Genomic DNA, 26293 nt, shown 5'->3' on the forward strand with positions numbered 1-26293 from the left:
AGCAGCCTCCTCCTATTTATTCAGAAACAAGAAGACATTCTGGAGAAGAAAAATTTAACTCTTTCACATTCATATATGACTAAATATAGTCTGTTTGATATATTTGATACATATATATTTGATACCTAATGCTCCGAAAGGGAGCTGTATCTGCTAGTTCTGTTTGCTTCTTCAGAGGGCATCAGTTCTGCCTTTACCTAAGTACATATCACCAAAGGCAAAAGCACTTATCTTTGCATTTCAGATTTGGATTATTTTCACACATGGCTTTTAAAGACTTATACATTTGTTTCTGTGTAGAAAAGTGCCACAAAACCTCTGACACTCAGGTTATGGAAAAGCAACTACTGAAGTGGATTCACTTACAAGGAGCAAGTTGTCACAAGAGAATTAAAATAAAAGCAGATAGAATCATAGAATGATCTGGGTTGGAAGGGACCTTAAAAACCACCTAGTTCCAACCACCTGCCTCAGGCAAGGACACCTTCTACTAGACCAGCTTGCTCAAAGCCTCATCCAATCTGGCCTTGAACACTGCCAGGGATGGGGCATCCTCATTGAGGTTTAGGGCTACCCTGTTTCTTCTGATACAGACAGGAAAGAAGGAAGTTAAATGATGTCTGATGTTGAAAATCTGACAGGTAAGTCTGTTCTACATGTTTTGTTTGCTGATACACAAATATTCAGCATATTTTTGAATTTTAGTTTTGAATTGTCGTATTTCTCTCTAACAGTTAGCTACCACTAATATAAGTTACAAAGTACTTAAAATCAAGGTGAAATTAAATAGGCTAGAGAAGGTGAGAGCATGTCTTAAAAAGCAAGTCTTCCACAAGGTCTAGTAATAAGGTGGGAAGAGCACACACTGAAGAATAATTTCTTCTAGGCCGTTCTTATTCTGTTCATCAATTTTCCTTACTTATCATGCCCATAAGAGTTATAAAACATCTCTAATTTAACCCCTGGGTTCAGTGTGGACCAGCCAGATACAGTGATGTGCAAGTTAAGTAAGTCACTTTATCACCTGCTTTGAATCAAAACTTCTGTATGGACCATTTTGGATATATGGGGAGAATTTCGGTCTATATTTTGAAAGTTATATTTTTAGCTGGGTTTGGAATATCTGTGTTCCTTCTGTGCAATTTTCATTATTTCCTGTGAGAGCTTTTCAGCTGGATGGCTTTTGCTGCAGCTCTCAGCCATGTGCTGAGAATTTGCACATCCTTTTCTCTTGCCCTGATTTAAGATTTTGCTTTCACAGAAAGCAAGCCATGAATGTTTTATACATTGTGATGTCCCTTTCTTTTGGGGAAAAAAAAAACACAAAACAAAACAAAAAATAAAAACAAAAAAACCCACCGCAACCCTCAACAAATGAGGACACATAGAAAGTTGTATGTCTTAGTGTCCACTGTTCCTCCAATGCAAAACTGTGGGAAGAAGAAAGACAAACTGGTTCTGACAGTATTCCTTCCCACCAAGATTAGGGGCAGCAAGAATAATTTACTTTGATGAATTGTATTCTTTCTTGCTAGGAAAGATTCTGTAAAGGCTGACAATATAATGGCTTGAAAGACCCTTTATGATGTAAATCTGGATATCACAGTCCTAACTGAACTCGGTGAGACTTTGTGTACTATCCATACAATGAGGTGGTTTTTTACAGACTTAGAGCAAAGTATTCTCTCTCCATATAAGCACAGAAAAATAACTACACAACTGCCTCTTGTAGCAAATGGGATAAATGTAATTTCTTTTCAAGGGGTGAGGAGTACGTCTTGAGAAGCAGCCTCTGAGAATTCAGTTAGATGTGTATTGCTCGTAAAAAGTAATACAAAATGCAGTGGAAGTGCCTTTCTGATCTGATTGATAGTATGTATGCAATGGTCAGCAATCACATGTGAAAAAGTAGCATTTAAACTGCATGGTCAAATGTAAGGTCCAAATATCAAAGCATATAACACAGCATTAGGGAAGCAGCTTAAGATGTTTTTCTTTTGGCTTCCTTGGAATCACACACAAATGCTGGAGAGCATCTTTGTACCCTGCCTCCTTAGGCTATGCTCCTCCTTCAATTTCTCCTGAAAAAAAAGAACAAAAAGGGTCCATGAAATTTGATGTTCACAGTTGTTGTATATAGATTGATTGAGTTTGCAGGCAAATTGAGGTTGTAATTAGCTATGGTAAAATGGAGAAAAGGAAGGAGTGAAACCCAGCTGTACCTCATGGTGCCTGGCAATCACAGGAAAACAAGTCGTGGCAGAAATGTGGGATTGTGTGACATGGAACGCAACCTGAAAAGCTGTCAGCATGCTGAGAGGGGTGGAAAGGGGTCAGTACATTAAGGGTGTGGTGGTGAAGCCCCCAAAGTGTGGATGAATTTTCTCTGCTTATCCTCTTGAGGTAAAGGCATCGGCATGGATTAGCTTGTTGTGGAGTGGTAACAGGTGAGAGAAAAGGGTTCAGCAGAAGGATTTGGCACTGCCTGTCCAAGAGGACAGGAATGGAAGTGGATCTGGAAATGCATTAATTGAGAAACTGTCTGTCATTGTGAAGCTGTGAACGAAGTGTAGCTGTTTCTGTGGTGCTGTAGTGACATAGCAGTAGATCTTAGTTCCAGTTATATTATGTTCGTGTCTTGTGGGTTTGTGTCTGTTTCTGTGGTGTCAGTACAATGTGTAGTGGGCGTCTCAAGGTTTTTTCTGTTCTTCGTGTAGAGCGTTTGTTAATGAGAACAAAGGAAACAATGAATGGAAGTTAACAGGTTACCAATTTTTGTGTTCATTTTGTAGCAGTGTTGTTTTCCAAACCAAACCAAAACTACAGTTGTGCCACAGACTAAACCCTGCTGATTATATGATTATGTATGATAGGGCCTGATTTCCACTTGTAAACATATAGACATCCATCAGTGTAATATCAGATACCTGAACTGCATATACAAATCTCATGATGCATTCTACTTATTCTTCATCCATGATCTGGACATTTAGCAGCAACCTATAAGGTGCTTAAGTAAGCTTATCTCCCTTGATTTGAGTGTATGAATCACAATGCTACTGGTAGAAATGACATTACATGACATTATAGATTATGAAGAGTCCTCAGGTTGCACTGGAAGGAAAAAGTTGTGCAGCTCTGCATTCATGCGTAAAGTGCTTTTCATCATGTTTTCTTTAACACTTCTGAAAATATATTGTCTTTAAAGAGGCAAAGCAAGTGTAAGATGATTTGCACTGTTTAGTGTGCGTGTAATAGTCTATCTGCCTTTATGATGTATTTAAAATCTTCTTAGTAGTTCCAACAGTTATCACACAGTCCCATCACCCAAGTTTCCTGAAACTTGCCTTTTCCTGAGCTACATTTATCAAAAATATGTGTGAGTTAATAGTTTTCTTGCTTTAATTTTGCAGACGTAAGGTGTTATCAGTATACACATAACTAATTCCAATTCTAGTCTGAATTAGAAGAAATGATCTTTTAGCAAATTATTGTTCATTGGAAAACACGAGTGTGAAGTGCATAGAGAAAATTCAGACCTTAGCTTCCTGGTAAATTTTGCTGCTCTTATTCAGCTTCCACTTTCAGGAATCCTGAGACCAACAGTATTTCTACCTACCTAAATACATAATCGTATGGCTGCAAGGAGAGGCATACTAAGATCAGTGATTATTGTGACCAAATTTGCCTTTGTGCAATGCAAAATGTCTGCAGACACATTAAGGTGTAAGATTAAATTGATAAGGCAGGTCACATTCTCTTGGTCACTTCATGCATACCTTTCAGAGGGCTGGGAGTATCTTTTCCTCAGGTACAAAACATACTTTCACAAGTCAATAAGTGAATCAAATCAAGAAGGAGCTGGTAAGGCCCAGAAAGTGTATGTAAGGGTGAATTTCATTTTCCAGGCAAGTCTCTTCCTGCTGATGGTTTATGGGATTCTTCGATCTTTTTCCCTAGAGGAGCAGAACAGCCTCTATTCCAGTGACAAATACTTTTGTCCCAGCAAGAGCAGCCACATCCCAAACAGCAACAGCAGCTGGTTTTGCTCTTGGGAAGTGGGAGGAGTGCCTGGGGAGAGGATACGAGTGCCAGGGCTGATGTCAGAGAGAAAATGGCAGTGCAGGCCCTGAGAGTGGTCCCATGACCTGCATTACATCCTTGCAGCTGCTGAGATTGGAGTGCACTGGACATTGGCCAGCAGAGAATTTGGGATTACACTTTGAAGCCTGAAGTGATCCCTGCCTTAAATGTGTCTACTCTGGGAAGCAGGAGTTTGGTGCCATAGTGTTTTCTATGGTCATACATGTGAAGAGGATGGCATCTGGCCAAGCATCATCTTTGTACAGACAAGTCAGTTTTAGCTCCAGTGTGAGATACAGTTCTGATCAGGAATATAAATTTCACCAGATTAATTAACATAGTATAGATGATGACGTCTGACTCTGCCTTCTTGGGTCTTTATTTTTGAATTAAATAAGTGCCAACAGTAAAGTGGATGGGATGCCAAACCTAAAGATAACATAAGACTGGAAGTATTAAGGTTAGAATGGTGTAGGACCTGAAAGGGGAGATACTTAAGCATTTTGGTCAGATCCCAGGCTCACACAGCTTATCTCTGTGACATTTGTGGAGTAATTGTTTTGAGTAGAAATCACAGAATGAAATTGACTTGTGCAGAGAGCTGTTATGTATCTGAAGAAAAGGACCTTATTTGCTTCGTCAGTATATAAATGTTATTCCATTAACTGCCTAATCAGGAGTGTCACAAATGAATAAATAATTAGGTCCAACGTGTATTAGATGCATCTTCTGCAGAGATGTTAAAATCTTTTTAGCTTTGATTTTCATAAATAAATATGCCACCAAATATGTTATCCTGTAAATAGGTGTTCATCTGGCAAATGTCATTGATTGTGCGCTGTCCCAGCTACATGAGTGCAAACCCAGAGCAGAGGCCTGAAGGGAATATCCAACATGTAACATCAGCATCCCAGCTTTAGTTTTCAGAAGAAGCCACACAGGAAATTCCCACACATATTTAGGGCATTGCTATTTACTTGCACACTGTGCTTTGGTTTTAACTATTGATAACCGTGAGTTGTGCAGTTGTCTGTCCTGCAGTTCTTTTCTCCTTTTTTTTTTCCACCACGGAGACACATTTTCTGCTAAACCTATCCCTTTGTCCTGCTGATCAGCTCAGGGATTCCCATGTTTTACCTGTACAGAATGTATCGATACAGGAGCTTCAGGCTCAGCTTGAGCAGGAGACAAGACTTCACCGAGAGGAGCAAGAAAAGTTTACAGAAAAGATCATCCAGGTAAATACGAAACCCACCTGCTGGGAGAGATGTGTGACCATGACATGTGTCATGGACCTGGTTTGTCAGAGCTATGGCAACTTGTGTCCTGATGGCCGTGCCTGCTTGACCTCCTCTGAGTAAATGAAGAATCTGGAAGTTGGGGAAATGTAAACTCAAGCCTGTTTTGCAACTTTGATTCTGTCTTCTCTGCTTGGTGGAGAGGAGTTTTGTCCTCCCCTGTATGGGGCAAGTCAAGGTAGAGATGTGAAATAAGGCATGAGGAATTATAACAGCCCCTTCAGCTCTCTGTGAGCTAAGGAAGGGTGTGTTTGATCTCTGGGAACACAGTTTGGCTCTGTGCCTTTTTCTGACCCTTCCTAGTGCAAACAAAGTTCAAAACTTCTCTGAAGTTGGAGGAGTCATTACACACTCGTAACTGAAACACAAATTGTGATGTTTTGGTATTTCTCAGTACCCCATGCTCCTAACCCTCTTATTCATAACTGGTGAATAAATCATATTTTGTTCCATGGGCTCCCCCTGCTCTTTTGAAGGCTGGAACAGGTTAGTCAATCTTTTTGTGATCTCTAGACCCTAGAGCAAAAAAAATCTGCTACTAATTTTTGCAGGCTGTTTGGCTCTTAACTGCAGTTTTCTATTTAAATATACTTCATGGACTAAATTCAGCATCATTGTTGTATAGTCTAGAGCTTTTTTCCTTGTGCCAGCTTATCTCGTTATGCCCAAGTAGTATCTCTATTTTCTCATAAGTAGCCTTAATTTCCAGTTGATCTCCATAGGAACTTTCTCATGAAGGCTTTTGAAGGCAACAAGTAAATTGATTTCCTTCCTGGTTGTTTTTGCAATGAAAGCTTTTTGGAAGCTATGCCTGCCTCTTATTTTATTTTGCAATAACTATCCATTGAAAAAGCAAAATACTCTGTGAAGTTAGCTCCACCAGGGTCTTCTGCAAGAATTTGTGACCATGGGGACTTAGATCATAACAGCTTGTAAAAACAATGAAAAATGCAGCAAAATCAAAGCTAGCTATTCATGTTGACAGCTAGTAGAAACAGAAGAATAAAAGCATCTTCTGGATTCTTCATTTTTTCCAGATTATGCCCATCCTATTGATATTCTCATTTTTTATAGTCTCCCAAGATTTCTGGTGGAAATGACTCAGATCTCTGCTGTATTTAACCATAACTTCATTTGGTGGAAGAATCTGCATCAACAGAGAACCTATTTGTTTCTCTATGTAAAGACTAAGTTTAAAATAAACGCCTGTTTTGCTATTCCAATTTTAGCAATGTTTAACACTATCAGATTGATGTTTGTTAGCAGTGTACAATTTCCATGAGTGTTACTAGGAGTTGCGTGTATGGGTTTTTTTGGTCATTGTAGCTAATTTTGTTCCAAACTACTTATAAGCTGCATTTTAAACCCATGTAAGCTAGCAACTACTGTAAATAATTTTTATTTAATCAGACTTTTTAAGGCGTAGTAGCCTAGATGCTGAAACTTTGCATCATGCCAGAGCGCAGCATTTAAAGGGCAGAAAGGTCCTTAGTAAACAATCTAGTATGGACTAGTAGCCTGTGTCGAAGGCATCTGAGTGTTACCATGAAAATCCAGCATATATTCCTTAGCAATATTAATTTCAAAGGGGTCCATGCTCCTAAAGAAGAATCTCTGATGTATTCTTCATTCCTGTTGTCAGTGTTGTTTGTTTCAGGGTATGTTCTTGTGGTCATTAGTGTACTATGGCTTTCATAGATTCCATCTATGGAGCTGGTGAGCAAAGGGAGAGGCTCTTGTTCCCCAGAATGGAAAATAACAGAAACTGGCATCTGTAAGCAGTGGCTCTGTACTTATTTTCCGTTTACCTTTCTGGATCAATGTGAACCACTACTTGGTTGAAATGGAAACACTATCTCATCCCTGTGGAATATGAGATGTAGTACAGCTAACTTGTAAAAGTGCTGTTGGGCACAGGTCATGGCATGGTTTGATTTTGACATATCGAGGGAGAAGTCACATTTAAAAAATAATGTTTCAGGTGGCTTTGTGTTGAAACGGATGTAATTCCAAAGACTGAGCTTTTCTTGGTGCTTCTAGTACTAAAACTGAGACATGTTGAATGCTGAACTGCAACCTTTTCCTGTCTCTTCAGTTCCTGTGTGTGTCCCTGATCTAGTCATATCAGAATGAGAAACTGTTTACTGTGAGTCATTCAGATGCCTTCAAGCATGAACTGTTGAGAAGTAAGGGAGCAGTAGTTATATCTGAGATGCTGGAGGTGGTTCCTTCAGAAGCATTACCTTTCCAAAAGCAGAGGGAGACATAACCACAGAGGAGAGGATGAGGCTGTGGCTGGGGAGGGAAGAGGCATGGATAGTATCCCAGTTTGTCCGAAGGGCAGCTCTGGGCCCACCCTGTAGGAATGGCTGCAAAAGCATTTGTTAGGTGTGATATGCGCAGCAATGTGGGCTGATGGCTGTGCTGGGAACATAGTGCATGGATACAATCAAGAGAAAAATATGAGTGGTATAAAATGTTTAAGCAATAGCAGAGTTCTCATGCACCTTTAAAGTACAGGTCCACTTACACAGCCAGCTACTTGCATATGGTTATCTAAGCAAAGCTTTTTTGCTTTCCTCGACAGTCATAGTTGCTGAGGAACTTATTGAGCCAAACTCAATAGTTACTCACTACTGATGAAAATTAGAGATTTCAGTTTGTCTCACCCAACAAATCACAAGTCCTGGAAGCTGCCCCAGGACACTACCCCATTGACATGGTGTCTGTCGTTCCATTAAAGCTGGAGGAGGAGCATATGCAGACCCTGCGGAGGAAAGACTTGGAAGTGCAGAGCTTGACTTTGCAGAACAAACTGGAGGAGAAGACCTGGAGCCAGGAGAAAAGTCTGCTGCAGCAAGAACTCAGGCATTTCAAGCAGGACACCTTTCTTCTGTATGTGAAACTGAAATGGCTGCTGAAACACTGGCGGCAAGGCAAGCGAATGGAGGAAGAAGGAGAGGATATATTAGAGGTAACTGTCCCTTATTAGCACAATGAAGTTGCAAGCAGTGGGATACTAAGATGCAGCTCTTTAAGTGTAGACTTTAAATATTATGTGACAACAGCAACTTTATAAGTACATCTAGATTTAAAGGGGATTCAAATTAAACATGAAACCTTATCTTAAGCTGGCTTGTGCTGAAGTGTATTCTACATATAACTCCTGAATTAATTTTATGAAAGAAAATAACTATTAGCAAGCTGGTAGAGTCAAATCTCTTTAGATGGGTTGAGTTCTGTCATTTTCTCATTGTGTGTACAGTGTGTTCCTTACAAAGCATTCAGCAATACAGATGGAGAAAAGCTCTGTTTTCGTGTTGGCAAGAGAATTATACAGCTTTTTGTGGGAACTTACAGTGATTCATTCGTGTTTGTTCCTCTTCTCCGTACACAAGTCTCTCACCATCAGCAGCAGTGCACCAGTAGTCATCACAGTGATTTTCCAAGTAGTGACTAAATTAAGATCAGGAATTTCAGAAGTACATAACAACCTGGAATCCCCAAGAGGACACATCTCAGCAGGAGTGTGATTGCCAGCAAACATGCACTGTGAAGAAAGCTGCTGCTAAACTGTGTCAAGTTGCACATCCAGGATCACCATTTGCTTTAGAAATCTTATGTAAAAAAAAAAAAAATTAAAAAAGTGCTCATTCTGACACTTTATACAAAATTTTTGAGAGTAATAGATTTATTTTGCAGGTTCATGCAATTCTGAAACCATTTGCTAAGGCGACTGAGTAGTTTTTCTCAGTATTTCTGATATTTACATGCCTAGTGTTTTTCAGGGTTTGCTGCATTTGGTAGTGCAAGTAACCTTCCGGGTCTGGTAGGAGTATGTGTAAGTTGAATACTCCAGTGTTTTGTATTCTTAGACAAAGGGTGGATGAACATCTTTACGTTCATCCGCTGTGGTAATATGAGTCAGAAACAAGAGATGAGTAGCTATTTAGCTTCTACTTTACTTCAACAGCACTAATTTGCTTCTGTGTAAACTAGTTCATCTTCTAACATCAAAATCACTTTTATTTTTTCCACTGTTTTGATTTTTTGACTGGTTAATTTATAATCAATCCACTTCCAGTCATTACTGGAACATTGTGTTTTGCTAATGCATTAGAGAGAATAAAGTGATAGATTTGGATACTTCCTGATCTCCATGTCTTCATCAGACAATAAACCAGTGCTTTGTATAGTTTTTCATTAATGCGTGATGAATTATATCCACTGTGCTACATTACACCCATCTTCTCAGCTGCATAGATGTCCTATTTGGCACATCTGCATGGTGCTGGTTCACATACACAAGATGTCATATATCATCAAAGATCATTTCCTGTGGCCTGCAGGATAGAAGTCAATATATCACACTGCAGGGATGCAGGGGAAGATAGTCCCTTCCCTTAGCCCTTCAATATATTTCTGTCCCTGAGGTAAATGGCAAAATAGTGTTGATGTGTCCCATCTCTTGCATTTTAGATCGAGCACCCTGAGGCTGTCCCAGGTTTCAGCATTCAGTCTGAGCAGAAGGTGGATGACACAGAGCGAGAAGAGGAGGAAGAGGATGTTGTGTTTGCACTGACAGATTTCTCCCAGCGTCCCTCCACAGAGATCACTGATCATGGACCACAGCTGCAGACTGCAGAATTACTACAGCAGCAGAAGCAGGTACTATACCATTTGTATATCATGCCCTGGGAATGGAAACTGGATTTTCCAAGAGAATTCATTTTCTTCTGCTGCTGTGTTAAATCACCTAGAATCATACTTGTAAAAATACTTCTAGCTACACAGCAATTACAGTGGATTTCATCCATTATATTTATATTTAATCAGGAGCCACGTGATGACTGTTCTTCTGTTGGCAGATACTATCAGTGAAAAATCCTATTTCCTCTCGTGGCTGTTTGCCCAGAATCATCTATTAGTATGTGATAGTTTGGAGAACTTACATGCTTCTCTTGCCTGAGCACATCTCTTTTATTCTACTGTCAAGCTTTTAGTGAGAAGTTCTGATTTGTTTTTTTCTTTAAATCATTTAAAAGACTATCACATGTATTTTATGTTTCCCTTGGAAATGATGGGAAAAGAATGCAAAAGTTCCTTCCCAACACTGGGCTTGTTTTTAAGTGCCTAAAAGCAAATTATGCTAACTTCTCCCTGACATATCCTGTGCCCTGACTGTGTCAAAGCACTGCCATGTATCCTAGTTTTTTCCTTTGTGCAGTCCTAACAATAATAATAGCAAACACTCAAAGGGGACAGACTTAAAGCTTCCAACAGTTCTTCAGGAGCATCTTCTGATATTTTTAAAATGGAAAACATTCAGATGAGAGCATCCTGACATGTAGTATTATTTGCAATCATAAGTAGAATGGAACAAGAATTCTCTGTAAAACACAAGTTCAATGAAAAAGGACTTGAAGCTTTTTGCCTGTCTCTATCTGGGCCCTTGACTTGGGAGCCCGCCCCACAGCAGGAGCTCTCAGATAAATACATGCATTCTATGATCACAATACTTTGCTTGCAGCCTACTTCTCTAGTTCAAGATGTAACTTCAGTTAGAATTTCTGTTTGAATAAAAATAGTAGAGATCTGTGATCTTTATGCTGCTTCATATTCTGCTTAAGTTTATATAATCTTTTGCTTTCCTTTTTCATAGTGCTAGCTGACAACTCCATTCTCTAGCATTTATTATCTGTGAGGTGTGCCACCAAGGTAGTATTCATTTGATCAGTTTGGCATTTGGAAAGGTTCCACCTTGCCAGTCTCCCAGACCCATCACTGTCATCCTTTCAGCAAGCTCTTCTGTGTCAGAGGCTGAAGACAGCCATGGAAGGGATGCCTCTGAGCTTGTCATTTAATGGCCTTCCATCTGTAGACTGATTTAATCCAGAATAAGTAAAATAAATATAAACCAACATGTTATCTTAGTAGAGATTCTATCATGTACTAACTTTCCATATAAATCTCTTAAAATTACCAAGAACATTCTAATAAATTATGTCCTCTTTAAAATAATGAGTGCTTAGACTTTAATCTCAATTAAGGTGGCAGAAATGGGAAGTAGGATTGCTTATAATTCATTTTTATATAAATTACATACTGTTCTAATACAGCAGTTCCAGCTAATCTTGCTTAAACAAATGATTTGTAGGAGCAGAGCACATCTCAGTGTCCTTCTTGGTAACAAATAGTGCATGACAGCCAAATGGACTGGTGGCTGTAAAATGGGTTTCATCATTTCCAATCAGGAAAAAAGTATTATTTCAGCACTGCAAAAATTAGTGAGTTTGCTAAATATTTCTCATTTTAAGCACTATTATTTGTTTTGCCCACTCACGCTAGTCAATCTTTTAACAAGTGCTGTGTTTATTGACAGGTATGTAAGAAGGGTTTTCAGTGCTACAGGGCTATGTCAGTAGGAAGAAAGGCCCATGGTTATTCTCGGGCATAGTAATAGTATTCCCTAGTGTAGGTGTCGTGGTTTAAACCCAGTCAGCCACACAGTTTCTACTCTACCCCCCCACTCCCAAAGGGATGGGGAGGAGAATCAAAGAATGTAACTCCCACGGGTTAAGAACAGTCCAGTAACTAAGGTATAACACAAACCACTGCTGCTACCACCAATAATAATAATGATAAGAGAAATAACAAGGGAAGAGAAAACAATACCACCCACCGAAACAAGCCTGACCAAGAAGAGAGTGCCCTTCCAGGTATCTCTCAGTTACATCCTGGGCATGACGTGCTGTGGTACAGAACACCTCTTTGGTCAGTTTGGGTCAAGTGTCTTGTCTCTGCTTCCTCCCAGCTTCCCCTCCTCCCTGGCAGACCATGAGACTCACAGAGTCCTATGGCCAGTCTAAACATTTGAGCAGTAACTAAAACCATTGGTGTTATCAGCTTGTTCCCAGGCCAAAAGTCAAAACCACAGCACTGCATCAGCTACTAAGAAGGAGAAAAAAATGACTGCTACTGCTGAACCCAGGACCTTAGGTTAATTCTGATGCTATCATAGATACAGGGCATCAGAAATGTCTTCTGCAGGACCTGTGCTCTTGAGGCTCTGCCACAACTTTGCTCTGTCCTCACACATCTTAGTATAGGTTGACCCTGAATTTTCCATCTCACTGTAGTGGATGGCTTGGCCCTGGCAAACCTCCTGCACGCAGAACCTTTGCTCATAAACCTCACAGACCCTTATCCTTGCCCTAAAAACCTTACAGACTTTCACCCATAAACATCATCTCCACTTAATTCACACATGATCCCAAAACACATTAACTAAACCAAAAATAGTGCAAGAAAACACTTCACCTGTGTTTTCCAAGCTTTAAAAGCTCTGAGAGTATCAGCAGATCCAGAGCACATCCCTTCGTGAAGGGTTGGATCTCAGCAGTTCTCACCCCAGTATACCACTGACAAGTCAGGCTGTGCTGAAAAACCCTCAGGTTTTTGGAGTCTCCAAGGTTTGCATCCACCCAAGAGGGCCCTAAGTTGCTGGTTCTGCCTGACAAGCTCCAATATGAAATGCATCAGCACTTGTATCACATTAGGAAGGAAATTTTGCAATAGCCTAGGAGTGGCTGAGATAACTGGGTCAGAAAAAAGAAAGGGCTTACAGTAACTTGAAGTAACCCATATTTATTTTTAACACTTAATATTAATATTTAATGGCTTGTGTTTTCCGGCTGCACTCTTGCTGCTGACTTTCTCACCGTGCTTGGAAAGTGGAATTGTTTTGTGAAAAGTATGGTAAAGCCTGAGGCCTTAAACTCAGCAAGGCCTTTAATTTTATATTATTATGATTTGAGGTGCTCGACTTGATGGAAATTATGCATCTCCCTTGCCTTTGATTTTTATGTGGCCAGTATGTGGAGGGATGAAAGCATAGTGGAGGGGAAAGGGCAGGAAAAGGTAGGTTGATGAGAGGCAGAGATGGGGACTCTGAGAAGGGCCAGTTCATCTTTCTCTTCATGGTGTTGCCCCTTGGCTTCTACCTGAGGCACACTGCAGAAAGGGTCAGGCAAGGAACTGGCAAGACTAAAAAACCAAACAGGAAGTCTGGTCAGGGGCAGGAGATAAGAGTTTGGCTGAAGGCACAGTAGAGGCGGTCTTCCTGTATGTTGGTGTTGCTATGTGTGTAGTAAGAGATCAGGGAGAATAAACCGTGGAAAGAGGAACAGCTTGTGTTCAGTGCAGTAGAAAGGTTGAGATGCCTGTTGGATGGTGTAAGATGAAGGAGAATAAGAAGCGAGTTTACACATCTGTGGTCCAATGGAAGAAGCATTAAAAAGGCTATACACATGTGGAACAATGAGCAACTCCAATTAGAATCTTTTTTTTGCTCATACAGTATTTGTTTTCAATATTTAGCTATTTGGAAAAGCCCAGAGCAATAGACCTAAATGCACTAAAGTTATTTACATGAAGATCCAGCTTCACTTTTGAGTAGATCTGTGATTAGACAGAGGAAATGCACAGTTCTTGTTCACTGTTGACTCTTGACCCTGTGGTTTTAATTGACTCTCTATTAAACTGCATGTAAGCCCAGGCTGTGGCTAAGTTCTAAAGTGAAATTCTCAGAGAAAGAAGAATTGTGATTAAAAGCAGAACCAAGCTTCAAACAACTGCCCTGGTCCCAATTTTCTGGAGCTGGAGGTTTCCCTCTGTTGCCCTGACTCAACTTAGTAAGACTCCAAAGTCCTGGAATTTAATCGTGGTTTACTACATTAGTTTTTATTTATTGTTAGTTGTTGTTTCCTTTATCTATAAATCTTGAGTTGTGGATACAAGAAGACTTCAAACTGCTTTTGTAATTCTCCTGTCTTGGATCACTTGTGAATCTGTCAGATTCCCCCATGCTCTAAATTTCAGCAACTGGTAAGGTACTAAAGAGCCAGCTCCTTGTATGGGAGACTGTCCAGGGAATCACAGCCGTGACCTGTTTCTTCTGCCTGTATAATATCCCTGGGAGGAAGGGGAAGACCATAACAATCCTTGTTATGTATCTATGAGTCTTATGCAGAAGCTGTTTGGCAGTTTTACCAGCAAGAATCTAAAGCATATCTAGAGATAAATGTCATGTTTCAGAGCACATTGTCTCAAAAGCACTTTGTTCTCCAAAAACAGTTTGGCAACACAGAAAAAAATAATGTCACAGCCCTCTCTGACTTCAGACTGTAAATACAAAGTCATGAAAAACAGACTTCTCTGCAGGCATTAAAAGTATGTAACCAAAATTGGATTTATATTGGCAAGTTAATTAAAATCCCAGCAAGCCCAGGGGGCACCTGGGGTACTTGTCTCATAACACTGACATTTATGTAATGCCTTTAGAAATAAGACATGCACTCATCTCAGTAGTCTACAAACCTGCAGTGATGCTCTTTTGGCTCCAATATGTACTAGTCCATCACTTCTTTCTTTGCAAATTTAATTTTACAGGACTTTCAAGCTGTCAAATGTATGTATGGGAATGAGGGATGTAGTTTGCTTTAGTCTTTAGACTACTTGGCCAGAGAAGGCTTTATGCAGCATACCAGAAAACACAGAATGTGGCTCTTGAATGAAAGCACTTCATAGACATTTGGGGTTAGGGTTTTTAAAGAGGATGAGGCCAGATTTTAATGTGCTCAGTACGTAGCAGCTCCAGTTGTGACACTAAAGACAAACCTTCAAAAGAGCTCTTACTCTGATTACTACACAAGGGGCTTGAGATGTCTGGTGAATTTAGCCTTAATTGGGTATCAGCACAAAAATTCATGGTGGAAACATAAAATCTCATTACATATTGAAAAGTAAGTGATCTCATATGCATGATGGAGACTGCTGCTGTATAGTAGGAAAACACTAATTGGCATTAAATGTTAATGGAATTAATTCTGCTTCTGTGGGTACGTACCTTATAAAAACCCATGTTATACACCATCACATTTCATTAGCCCAAACAGATTATAGGTCAGCCAGTGAGCACCTGCAGTCATTTTTCCACATCTAGTATGATGAATCAAATAGCTTGGAAAAAGTAGACCACATTTGCTTGTTTTTAAAGAAAAAGGCACCATGTTATGTCTGATTAATGATTATGAAAGTGGGTAAGGTGGGTTCAGTGGTGTCAAAAATCTGATAAGCATATGAAATCGGATTTGTTGTCTGCATACAATTTGATATATATTGCCTTTGAAAAAAAAGAAAAATCACATGAAAATTAATTAGATTTTTGCAAATATCTGTTTATTTGACTTGTCTAGTCAAGTATGTCCCAAGGTAGTCCATTCTTGGCTTCTGGCTAGCACAAAAGCACAGACATTTCAGTGTGACTATGACATTCTCAACAAGCCATGGATGGGAATGCACTCTTTGATCCCATCTGGAGAGGGAAAGTGGCCTGCCTGGCATTCGCACCTTTGGTATCCAACAACGTGCTGCTGCAAAGCTGATCTGTGTGCAGCTGCCTGGGCTGAGCAGAAATGTGAAGTACTGTCTAGTGAGACGCCTTAACAGAGATACCCAGCTCAGAAAACACACTTCTTTTTTCCAAAGTAATTTTATGTGACAAAACAAAAGCATTGAAAAATAGTCCCTTTTCTTTGTATGTATTTTACAAATACTTGACATTTGGTGCTGTATGTATAAGATATCCAGCTACCAAACAAACCTCAGGAATGATACTCTAGCTTTGAGTACAGTATTAAAAAAGAAGTTATTACAGATGTCTTCAATCTAAAATGATGCTTAGTGCCTTTTCCAGGGTGATTTAAGGAACTTTGGCTTTCAGGGGTGCTTCAGGACTAGGGCTAACAAGAAGTAGAATCATGGAATCACAGAATCGTAGGATCATTTAGGTTGGAAAAGACCCGTAAGATCATCAAGTCTACCCATAAACCTAGCATTGACGAGACCACCCCTAAACCGTGTCCCTAAGCACCACATCTACACATCTTTTAAACACCTCCAGGGATGATGACTCGATCACTTCCCTGGGCAGCCTGTAGACACAGAAGGCATTGCTATTCTTAGTTTTTCTCTTGCAAAAGTTAGCCCAGGCACTTTCTTTTCCGTGCAGTAGTTGTGCAGGCATTTTTCATCCTAAAACTGAAACTGGAGGCTGCAGCCATCCAGTGACAGGATTTTGTTTGCTATGTTACTGCAGGCAAGTGAAAGTCGGAAGCTCCTGAATGCTCTGAAGGGTTTGCTGGATGACTTCCGCTCGGAGCTGCGGGATGAGGAGCGTGAACGCCAGGGGCTTCAGCAGCAGTACGCCCTGCACAAAGCAGCCTGGGAGGTGGAAGTGACTGAACTGAAGTGTCACCTCGAGCAGGTAATGTCCTCTGTGTCTGACACCAATAAAGAATGGCTGAGGTTCTTAATGAAACAGGAAATCTGTGACAGCAGGAAAGGGACTACATTTATTCATTTTACCCCAGTGCCTGAAAGCCCTCCTGAAACTTGAGAAAGCTTTGCCTCTTGCGTTGTCTCGTGGATTCGAGTTGTCCCATTATGAGTGCTCATGTAATAGGTACTGTGTAACATAAGTGGGGACAAAGGAACTGAACCTGTTCCTGCTGTACTTTCTCAGAAGCGTTGGCCAGTATTGTATCAGCTGTGTCAAGGAGACATGCAGGTGTATGTATTTATTGGTATTTATAGGAGAGAAAAATGTCCTGGAGTTGGCATGCTCACAATTATCTTGTCACTGTGCCTTTGCACATAACTGTGGCATTTGATGCATAGGAGAGAAAGAGTAGTTTAACAATAATGAAGTGATAGATCAATATGTTAATAGTAAACCAGCTATTCTAAGCTACTGGTTAATGATGGATAGTACCTCACTGAAGAGAGAGCTATAGTCACCTGCCATGGGAGACTGCTAAAAGTAGGTGTATAAAATGTGGTGCCAGGTGCTTCAGTACAAAGTCATGTACAGCTGTTCACAGAAGGTGCACTGTTTCTGAAGCAATATGAAAACAAATCAGCAAAAAACCCCACAAGGATTCATTTCCAAAGCTGATGGCATAAAAGTTCTAATTCTCCACACTGAAGAGGGGAGGGTTGGGGGAATTAGTGCATTCAAGTCTTGAGAAAAAGATTTGTAATTGTAGAGCCTCTCTGCAGAAAACAAATACGATAAAAATGTTCAGTGCTCGGAGGGTGGTACATTTAGGAGATTTACTGAACGTCAGAGACTCACTCTGACGCACAGAGCTGAGAATCGAGCTCTGCTTTTCCTGCCCAGGTACTGTAGGCTGCTTTCCCAGAATGAAGGAAGAAGCATTTGTTTTAGCAGTTTTCTCTCAACAGATTCAGTTTCTCAGTGCAGCTGCTTCTCAGTGCACACGTTTCCAGACAACAGATCACTTGAAAAAGGAAACAACATCAATTCCCACTTTTGCTCCTCCCAGAATAAAATCACAGTGACAGATTTACCTTAAACTTGAGATAGCAACAAAGAGCAAAACTTAGAGAAGGTCTGGCAAGAAACTGCCAATCTAGAGCTTGCATGCTTTGCCTTTTCGTGGGTGATAGATGCCCAGGCTGACACTTTGGCTGATGTTTGGCACTAGGAAGGCACTGCCATTCCAGCTCAGAAGAAAGATTTGTACCCTTCCTTCTGGGGGCTTTATCAGGCTCTTTTCTGCCTTCAGTGCTCCACTGGTAATAATATGTAACATAGTGTAATTACTGAGCCATGGGTGTTAATTTTTACAGTTTTTCAAGCAAATGAAATGAAAGAAAACAGTCAATATTTATGACAAAAAGCTGTCTTCCTTAGCCAATTCCCCACAACATTTCTATTTCACAGTAAAAACAGGTCCCTAATGCAGTAGCAGAAAGATAACACATCAGTCATTAGAATGGCAATTAGGATAGGGAAAACAGTGTAAGTGTCCCACTGAGATCTGGTGTATGTGCCCACAATTACAAGGAGGTAATTAAAAAACTGAATATAAAAATAGCATAATAAGCCTGAAATAGAAATAAGATAAACATACATTTAACTCAAACTAGTTATAAAGATTCAAAGTATGGGGTGTTTTCACTATAGATTCAATTTCAGGATCAAAATGGGAGGAGCTAGTGAACAAGGTGTAAAATATCAGCATTACATATAATCATGTTAACATCCTTTGTTATTCTGTGCCCAGCACATGGCATAAAAACAGCTTTAAATAGCTAAGTCTGTCAGGTTGGTGTAGGTAGCAGGGCCTCTCATAATATCATTTCATGGGTTTGGTTGGTAGTGATGAAGCTGTGGGCTGTACAATGCTCCCACCATAGGTTTCATATAGAGCTGCCAGCCCCCTGACAAGCCCACAGAAAATCAAGACTTTTCTAGTCCCCACTGTTGTCCTCCCTGTTGCTGTTTTCCACTTCTTTTGTGAAGCAGTAGGTCAATTAACAAGAGCATTTCCCTCAAGAGAGTCGACTCCTAATTTATAGTCACTGGCAATAGTTTTGGGTTTTGATGTTTCAATCCTCTGTGTAGGAAAGAAAAAACGGACAGAAAACTCTTGATACAAAAGCACGGTGTCTCAGAGGTGACAATGTACTGCTGCTTGCTGCTTTAGGGCATTAGCACTGCATATATCGTTAAAAATAAGTCTTGGCTGTCAGAAATGCATGTACATCTTATTTGGCAGAAGGATCCTTAGGCATTGTCTGTAAGATAAGAAACAATGATATTGCTCCCAAGTATGGGATTGTGATAATGCTGAGCCAATACAAGTCCCTGTAATTCTCAGCCTCCAGCTGGGTAAGTGAAAAATCACAGTATTCTGGGAACTGGGAACTGAGAAAAGTTTGGAAAAAGGAGGGAGTTTGTATGAGGGGTCAAATTCTGCATATGCTTTGAGAACTTGTATGTAAGGAATGGACCCTTATTAGGACTCTGACCAATGGTCCACCTTTTGGATGCCCAGAAGGAATATAAGCTGCAGTGTACTTGGAGAGACATCTGGCCACCCTTAATAGTTAGCAGATTCAGAAAAGCCACATCTAGACTTTCATGCTTAGGAGCCACCTTTCCTCTATGGTTGGAGCTGTTTTGTCAAAACAGAGTCAGAAGGACTCCTTGCCAGGAACATTGGCACCAAGAGCTGCCTTCTGAGTCTAAAGACACTGCCTCTGACTGAAGAAGGTTTTAGGTCCCAAATCACTGAACACCAGGACATTATTCTAAAGGTGCCTCGAAGTTATCTTCATACTTACAGACTTCCTGTATTCTTCTCAAATGGGGCAAGGGCCAGGGCACTGGTCTGGGTGAGCCCATGATCCGGCACAAAATGACTTACTGTATTTTGGGATCTTGGGCACTGCACTCTAATGGCAGACATGCATTCTTGGGATATTGGTCTCCTGGAGCACTTACTTTCTCCCCACTGCCTCTCTTAGCTTTCCTTCCCTTCACAGGCTGCACCACCCATCTTTTTTGCTAACTGAAAGGCTGAGAATTTGCCCCATGGTGGTGAAGAAATCAGTGGTATAAGGGGAGAGAGAGAATGAGTCTTACTGAGGTTCAACATTTTCCTAATTTTTTTGAGAGTCAAAGAATCGGAAGAAGGAATTTGCTTTATAGGATAATCATACAAACTGTATATAGTGCAGCTGAACATTTGTTTGCTTTATAGGTAGGTTTTAGCATTTTCATGCTTCATACCAGCTTAACAGTCTATCACAGGCATTGGTGGGTCTTTGCAACTTAGCATGCTAGTCATAGCTACTGCTAAGGCAGCAGAATTGTAAAGTTGAGTCTGCACACCAACTTAGTTTGATTTGCCCAGACACTCCAGCAACTTCCCATAAAAGTTCCTGTAGCAAGATGAGAAGTCTGTGGGGCGTGAAAGGTCATCAAAAGATTACTTAAATATATCCTAAAGAAGAGGTCCTAAACAGCCTTCTTTCAGACTTAGGTGTAAGGAAACTGCATGGACTTTACTTCATTAGTCCCTTGTTATTTTGGCTGATCTCAGCTCTACAGTGACACTCCTGAAATTCATTATTCTTTAGTGTCACAGCTACTTAGGTAACCCAGCAGGAACATGTCAGAGTGACCCAGGGTAGGGGGTCACAGGATAGTAAAAGTAAAGCAAACAAACCTAAAAGAATGGGTGTCAACATTGCTGACTCTGGCTGCAGCACCAACTTTGACTCCCACAGCACCATAAAATGGAGCTGGGGACTTTGGGTGGACAGAAGAAGGATGTAGCAAGGGGCAAGAGGCAATTACCTGAAGTTAATGGTGAGTTTGGAAACTAGAAGTGATTCATATTGCTGAGCTAACATATGGGCAGTCAGCTGGTGTAGGAAGGAAGCAAAGCTTTTCAGCTTTTTGAGGAGCCATGCTGTCCTGGATGGTGTCTCCCATCATGGATCTGCAGCACAGAGCTGTCTCTCCTGGAACATTCTGCATCTCTGCCCCACAACACCTCCAGTCTGCCACCAAGCCATGCAGTTGTGTGCCAGACAGGCTCTCACACATGGCTGTGGGTCCCACGGATTTGCACTGCACAAACAGCAGAAACGTGAGAAAGATGGTACTGTGTCAACTTTGTTGAAATAGAATGCTGCTGGTTCATAATTGATTTTTTGGTTGGTTGCTCAGTTGATTGGTTGGCCATGTGAAAACTACCGGACTTTGGAAATCATTAGCAGAGGATGCAGGTGTTTTACAATTTCCCTGTCAATGCAAGTGGCTGTAACGGGATGTTCTCTGCAGCTCAGTTCATTTTTAAATGACCCAAGCAATGACCATTTATTTGGGGAGGCTGCTGCAGAGACAAGCAAGCTTCACACCTGAACCCAGTCTAAATTTCCCTTTGCTCAGAAAGTTTGGGATTATTTTCCACACAGGGCAAGGTGAAAGTATTGTCCTTCTCTCTTGCTGAAGGAGCATGTTTCCCGGCAAACCTGCTGCTTCTCCTTTTTGAGGACAAGTTTAACTTCAGAGGCAGAAATGAGCTTTCACTGCTTTTCACATCAGTTTACCTGTAGAGCTAGGGGACAGAGATGTATCCCATTCTGAGTCACACATCTACTGAGTTGTCGTCAAAGGGTCAGACTTCAAGGTTAAATTCTTACACACTTACAGAACTTACACAGAACCATTGAGCACGTATTTCAGTCTGACAACAGTCCAGCAGTGGCCCACGTTGGCCAGAAAGGATGCTCAATCCCTGCCCATGGAGGTTTGTTAGGATCCAACTGAGCAAAGCCTGCACAACCTAATCTGATCTGAGAGCCAACCCTGCTGAAATCAGGGGATTGGTCAGAGACCTCCTGACTCCCCATCAAGCATGCATTTTCCTGTGAATCTATGACCTTGGTCCAGCAATTTTGATCCAGTTGAGCTGACATCTCAGCATGAAGTGAAGGAGGAGGGAAAGTACATGAGTTAACTGCTCTAGAAATCAGTTCAGACACCAGAGCCTGCAGAAATGGGGGAATGATCTTCATACATTTCCTTCTGCTGCTAACACACTTGTTGGAAGGTGTGAGGAGCTGTAGAATAAGACTGTTCCTGAGGGTAGTTCTGGGAAAAGTGTCTTCAGAAGACGAATGTACTCTCTTTAGGTTTCAGGTGCACAAAGCAGAGCACTGGCTGAGGACTTTGTCCTGGCGATTGTCTCAGGAATGATGATGAGGCTGAAATTTACCTCTATGTTTCCTTTATTGCTGGTACCCATATTCACGTCAGAAAGATCATAACTGATGCCTTAATAGCATGATATGGTAGAGCTTGAAAAATTACTCACTGTGGTTTTCACCATCTTGATTTTAAAACTTTTTTCAAATTGAACATATTCAATCATTTATTGAGATCCTAGGATCTAAGAATTGCCCTAATTTTGCCATTATGTTTGTGGAGTTAGATCTTAAACTCATTGTCAGACACAGGCTTTTACCCCAGAAAGTTTAATGTTCTAGTAATGTTTTACTTTAATGCCAGCTGGAAGGGAAGAGTGAGAACACCTCAGGAGAAACGGGCCTCACTTCTGATGCAAAAGGAGCCTTTAAGAGGGAAAGAGAGGAGCACAAGAAGCTTCTGGCTGAGAGTCATGGTGTGGTGATGGACCTCCGCTGGCAAATCCAACACAATGAGAAGAACTGGAACAGGGAAAAGGTGGAGCTCCTGGACAGGCTTGATAGAGACCGGAGAGAATGGGAACATCAAAAGAAGGAGCTGCTCAGGAGGATAGAGCAGGTAAAGAGTCATCTTGGGGTGAGGAATTGCTGGCTCCAAGCACATGCCATTGTACTATTACTACACTCAGACCAAGGTCAAAAGACTATATTAAGAAGCAACACAGGAAAGATTTTGGTTCCTTGGCTACATCAGTGTTTCTCATGCTACAAAACAATTTACATACACAAGGGAGTAAAAGGGAAATGCTCATAATCCCTATAAAAGACCACTTACGAGAAATCAACTCCAGGTTAAAGCCCATTTCCTGCCTCATTTCAATTACCCCAGACAGGCATGGTTGCATCGATTTATTCTGTTTGAAAGCTTTTATGCATCACTTTGTGCTAAAACACTCAATTCCACATTCAGGGTTATTCAAGGTTTGATGTACAACTTCCTGCCAAAAAAGTCTGTCCATTTGTGAATTAGCCACCAAAGATGCAGCTGCTGTAACTATTCGGTCTCAACTGAATTCTTTTTCTCTAGCAAAGGAACCCAGGGGTTAACACGAAGGCCGGACTGATCACAAGTAAATAGCTATCAATACTAAATATTCAGAAGACACATCTGACCTTGGTTACACAAATGTTGTGCGCACCTTTGCTATCATTTGCAAATCTGATAACTGCATATCTGTCCCCTTGGTTTTTGTGCTTATTCAATTTTCATCTGCTCAGCACTAGAGACAAATTATACCTAATGGAAACACTACCTATCTGGAAGCCATACAAAAAATAAAGGGTTTAATAAGGGAGAATTAATACATCATTTCTGACTGAACATTGTTCAGCTCTGAGTCATGCATTCCAGGAAAAGTAAGAAAAACAACTGAAATCGTGGGTCCTCAATTAACTGAATACTTCCTGTCCTTAGGACCTCAGAAATGGAATGGCACCAGATTTGTGAATGTTCTCTAGGGAGCACTACACTTGGATAAAGCATAAAGTATTTTCACAGGTTAAATTGATGAAAGCTCAGTGTAACTTCATGACCAGTTTTTTAAAAGGGTTCATTATCTGTGTCTCATGTTCCCATGCCTAGGCTGCTACAAGAAGCTAAAGAAAAGACATCAGGCTGTAAACATTATGAGTGCAAGACTTACCCTTGGTCTAAACTATGGCTGTTAAACCCACAAAGAAGCACTTAGGAAAATCCTGTACTTTATGGATATTTCTAAAATCACTGCTGGAAGTGTAGGTCTGAATGGGCAGTGACCAATATGAAGGTTTTACAGATAGAGAAAGGTGATTTTGATCTTCTAGATTTAAAAAAATCAATGAACAATATACTGGATTTTTTAATTTCCCATTTATCTGAGGGGTTTCAGGTATGCTTCGTGAAGCTTTTTGAGCTACCTCTAATAATGCAGCCCAATAGTATGTCTCCAAAGATAAAACAACCAATGCTAATGAGCTAGAAAGGCTTGTAGCAGAGCCCTTCATGCACATTATTTGGTTTCCAGGGTTAAGTGGCAGAAGGTGCCTAGTTCTCCATGGCTTGACTGGCCTGGTTTCAAACTGTTGAGTTTCAGTGCATTCCTCATGCACAACGGAAATTAAATAACCCTCAGAAAATATCCCAATATATTAAGAATGTGGACACAAACTTTCCTCCAGAGAGTCACTGGTACCTCTTTGGATGTTAATGCTGCTGTTCCTGTGAACTGTGTGTTTTACATTACCTCTTCAGTGTACCCTCAATAGCTTGAGGGACTTAACTTGGTTAAAGATTGCTTTTTCTATTCCCTGGAAATGGGGCACATTTAAGGAAGCAACACAGAAATCCCTGTTAATGTTACCTAGTCTTTAATCCTCTTTAAAGCTGACATAATGTCTCAGTGCCATTTTGGGAGAGCCTACAAAATAGCTCTTAACTAGTCCTGGAGCTGATTTCTTTTGTTACTATTCTGAAATCTCTAGGCTTCAACTATATATTTACTGTACAACAGCGTTGTACACAGAATTAGCAATAGAGAGAGGAAATGAAAAATATTACATCAAGCTAATTTCAGAGGACTAGTGATCAGAAATAGCATTTGAAAGCTTGGCTACCTGCCCGCAAAACTTCATAACTCCATCTTTGCTTATAATCAAACATTTCCCTGTGTGACAGGAACCTTCCAAATATTTGCAGGCTTTTAGTAGAATATCCTCTCAGATTGCAGTTATGCCCTGCTTTATATGGAAACAATTAGTGAATCTCTGAAGTCCTTCTCCCCAGGGTTTTTCTGTGTGTATTCCATGTATGGCAATACATAGAGGATGAGGAGACTACTCCAGTGTGTATGTTTGAAAAACAGAATCTAAGAGATAGCAGAAGCGTGTGCCAAATTTCATACTAATGCTTTATGCCTGTCTGCTTTCACACAGCCCCTGAATAATACATGTATGGTAAGAGGAAAGCTCACACCAATGTATGAAATATATAAAATACTTTACTACTTTACCCTGGATGGTTATGGGAATACTGCCCGCATATAAAAAACATGATGGCCTACTTTTTTCAGAGCTCAAAGTTGTGGGTTTTTTTCTTTTTAATACACTGTCACTTTGTTTTCCCTTAGAGAATCTCCCTCCACTGTGCTCCTAAAGCTAGTTGTGCGCAGTGTTCTTGCAAATATTTAAACCTGCAAAATCACCTGTGTGCTTAAAGGCATAAACACATGGACTCAAAATCATTATCACTCTTAAATGTTAGGCCAGTATTTTTCTCTTCACTTCTCTTGTCAGCTGTCTGAGATTCAGAGAATGAGCCAGTATCTGTACTGTTTTCTCATAGAGGTTTCCAGATCCTTATCCTTATAGAATATCTGAATATCTGGAAGGGATTGCAATTAGAACTGTGTATACAGAAAACCTGGGATGGCCATTTCTCCATGCTGAGATTCTTGCCTATATGCTGGGGAATGGACCACAGGATCTCTTGAGCTGTGCTTTCCAGCCCCTACCTATATAGGATACCTTAAATTAGCTCCTTTTAATAAAACTGTTTCAGATTTTGTATATCATCAGCAAAACACTGAAGATGCATTCCCCTGTTTGTAGACCCGAAACAAGCAAAAATCTCACTGATTTCAGCCTAAGTGCAAATTTAATCATTTGGGACCTAAAATGTTATGACCTACATTAGGCAATACAATGTCTATTTATTTTCTCAAACACATGCAACAAGATTAAAATAATATGTTTTGTACATTCTCAGTCTCCGAGGTCTTAGGGAATGACTTGCATTTGCAGGTTATTCTCATTAATTTTAGCATGCTTCTCTAGCAAAACATCACAGTTACTTATCAGATTCCTCCTGTCATTCATCTATCTCATTGTATTTACAATTAAAGGAGAAGTTGACTACATAGTCTAATTTTCAGATTGGCAATTTCACTAGTGGTTCACCCTCTCTTCACACAGCTTTTGCAAAGTGTGGATTTAATAGCTGTGATGGCCCTTCTATAAATATGCATTTTCTTTAAACATGCTTTGCATGCCTAATTCATTCTTTTGAGAGTGCTGATCTGTACAAATAGTCAATTTTCCCGACATGCATTAGGATTAGACCATTTATTATATAAAAAGCCTTTGTCTTCTGTTAAGTGGAATTTTCCACCTCTGGAAGCAAGTGATATACATAAAAGTGCAACTTTTGTATCGCTGACAAGAAGAAAAATTTATTTGTTTTGATGAGACTTCCAAGTTATTTACCCTCCTTGAGCTTCTACTTTGTAGTG

The 26293-nt window shown here is 40.4% G+C and overlaps 1 protein-coding gene across 5 annotated transcripts in view; it reads left to right on the forward strand.

The window, feature by feature from the left end:
• The window catches only part of MTCL1 (microtubule crosslinking factor 1), a 107329-nt gene that overhangs the window by 66525 nt on the left and 14511 nt on the right, over positions 1-26293 (forward strand). For 3 of the 5 annotated variants that reach the window (XM_031052989.2, XM_031052990.2, XM_031052987.2), the window contains 5 exons: positions 5229-5321; positions 8125-8355; positions 9861-10049; positions 16540-16707; positions 22333-22587. In XM_031052989.2, the coding sequence (XP_030908849.2) occupies positions 5229-5321; positions 8125-8355; positions 9861-10049; positions 16540-16707; positions 22333-22587 (936 nt within the window). The remainder of the gene's footprint in view (positions 1-5228; positions 5322-8124; positions 8356-9860; positions 10050-16539; positions 16708-22332; positions 22588-26293) is intronic. The other 2 variants (XM_013130113.3, XM_031052988.2) reach the window with 1 other exon arrangement.

This window comes from Melopsittacus undulatus, chromosome 1 (genome assembly GCF_012275295.1).
Source record: "Melopsittacus undulatus isolate bMelUnd1 chromosome 1, bMelUnd1.mat.Z, whole genome shotgun sequence".
NCBI lineage: Eukaryota > Metazoa > Chordata > Aves > Psittaciformes > Psittaculidae > Melopsittacus > Melopsittacus undulatus.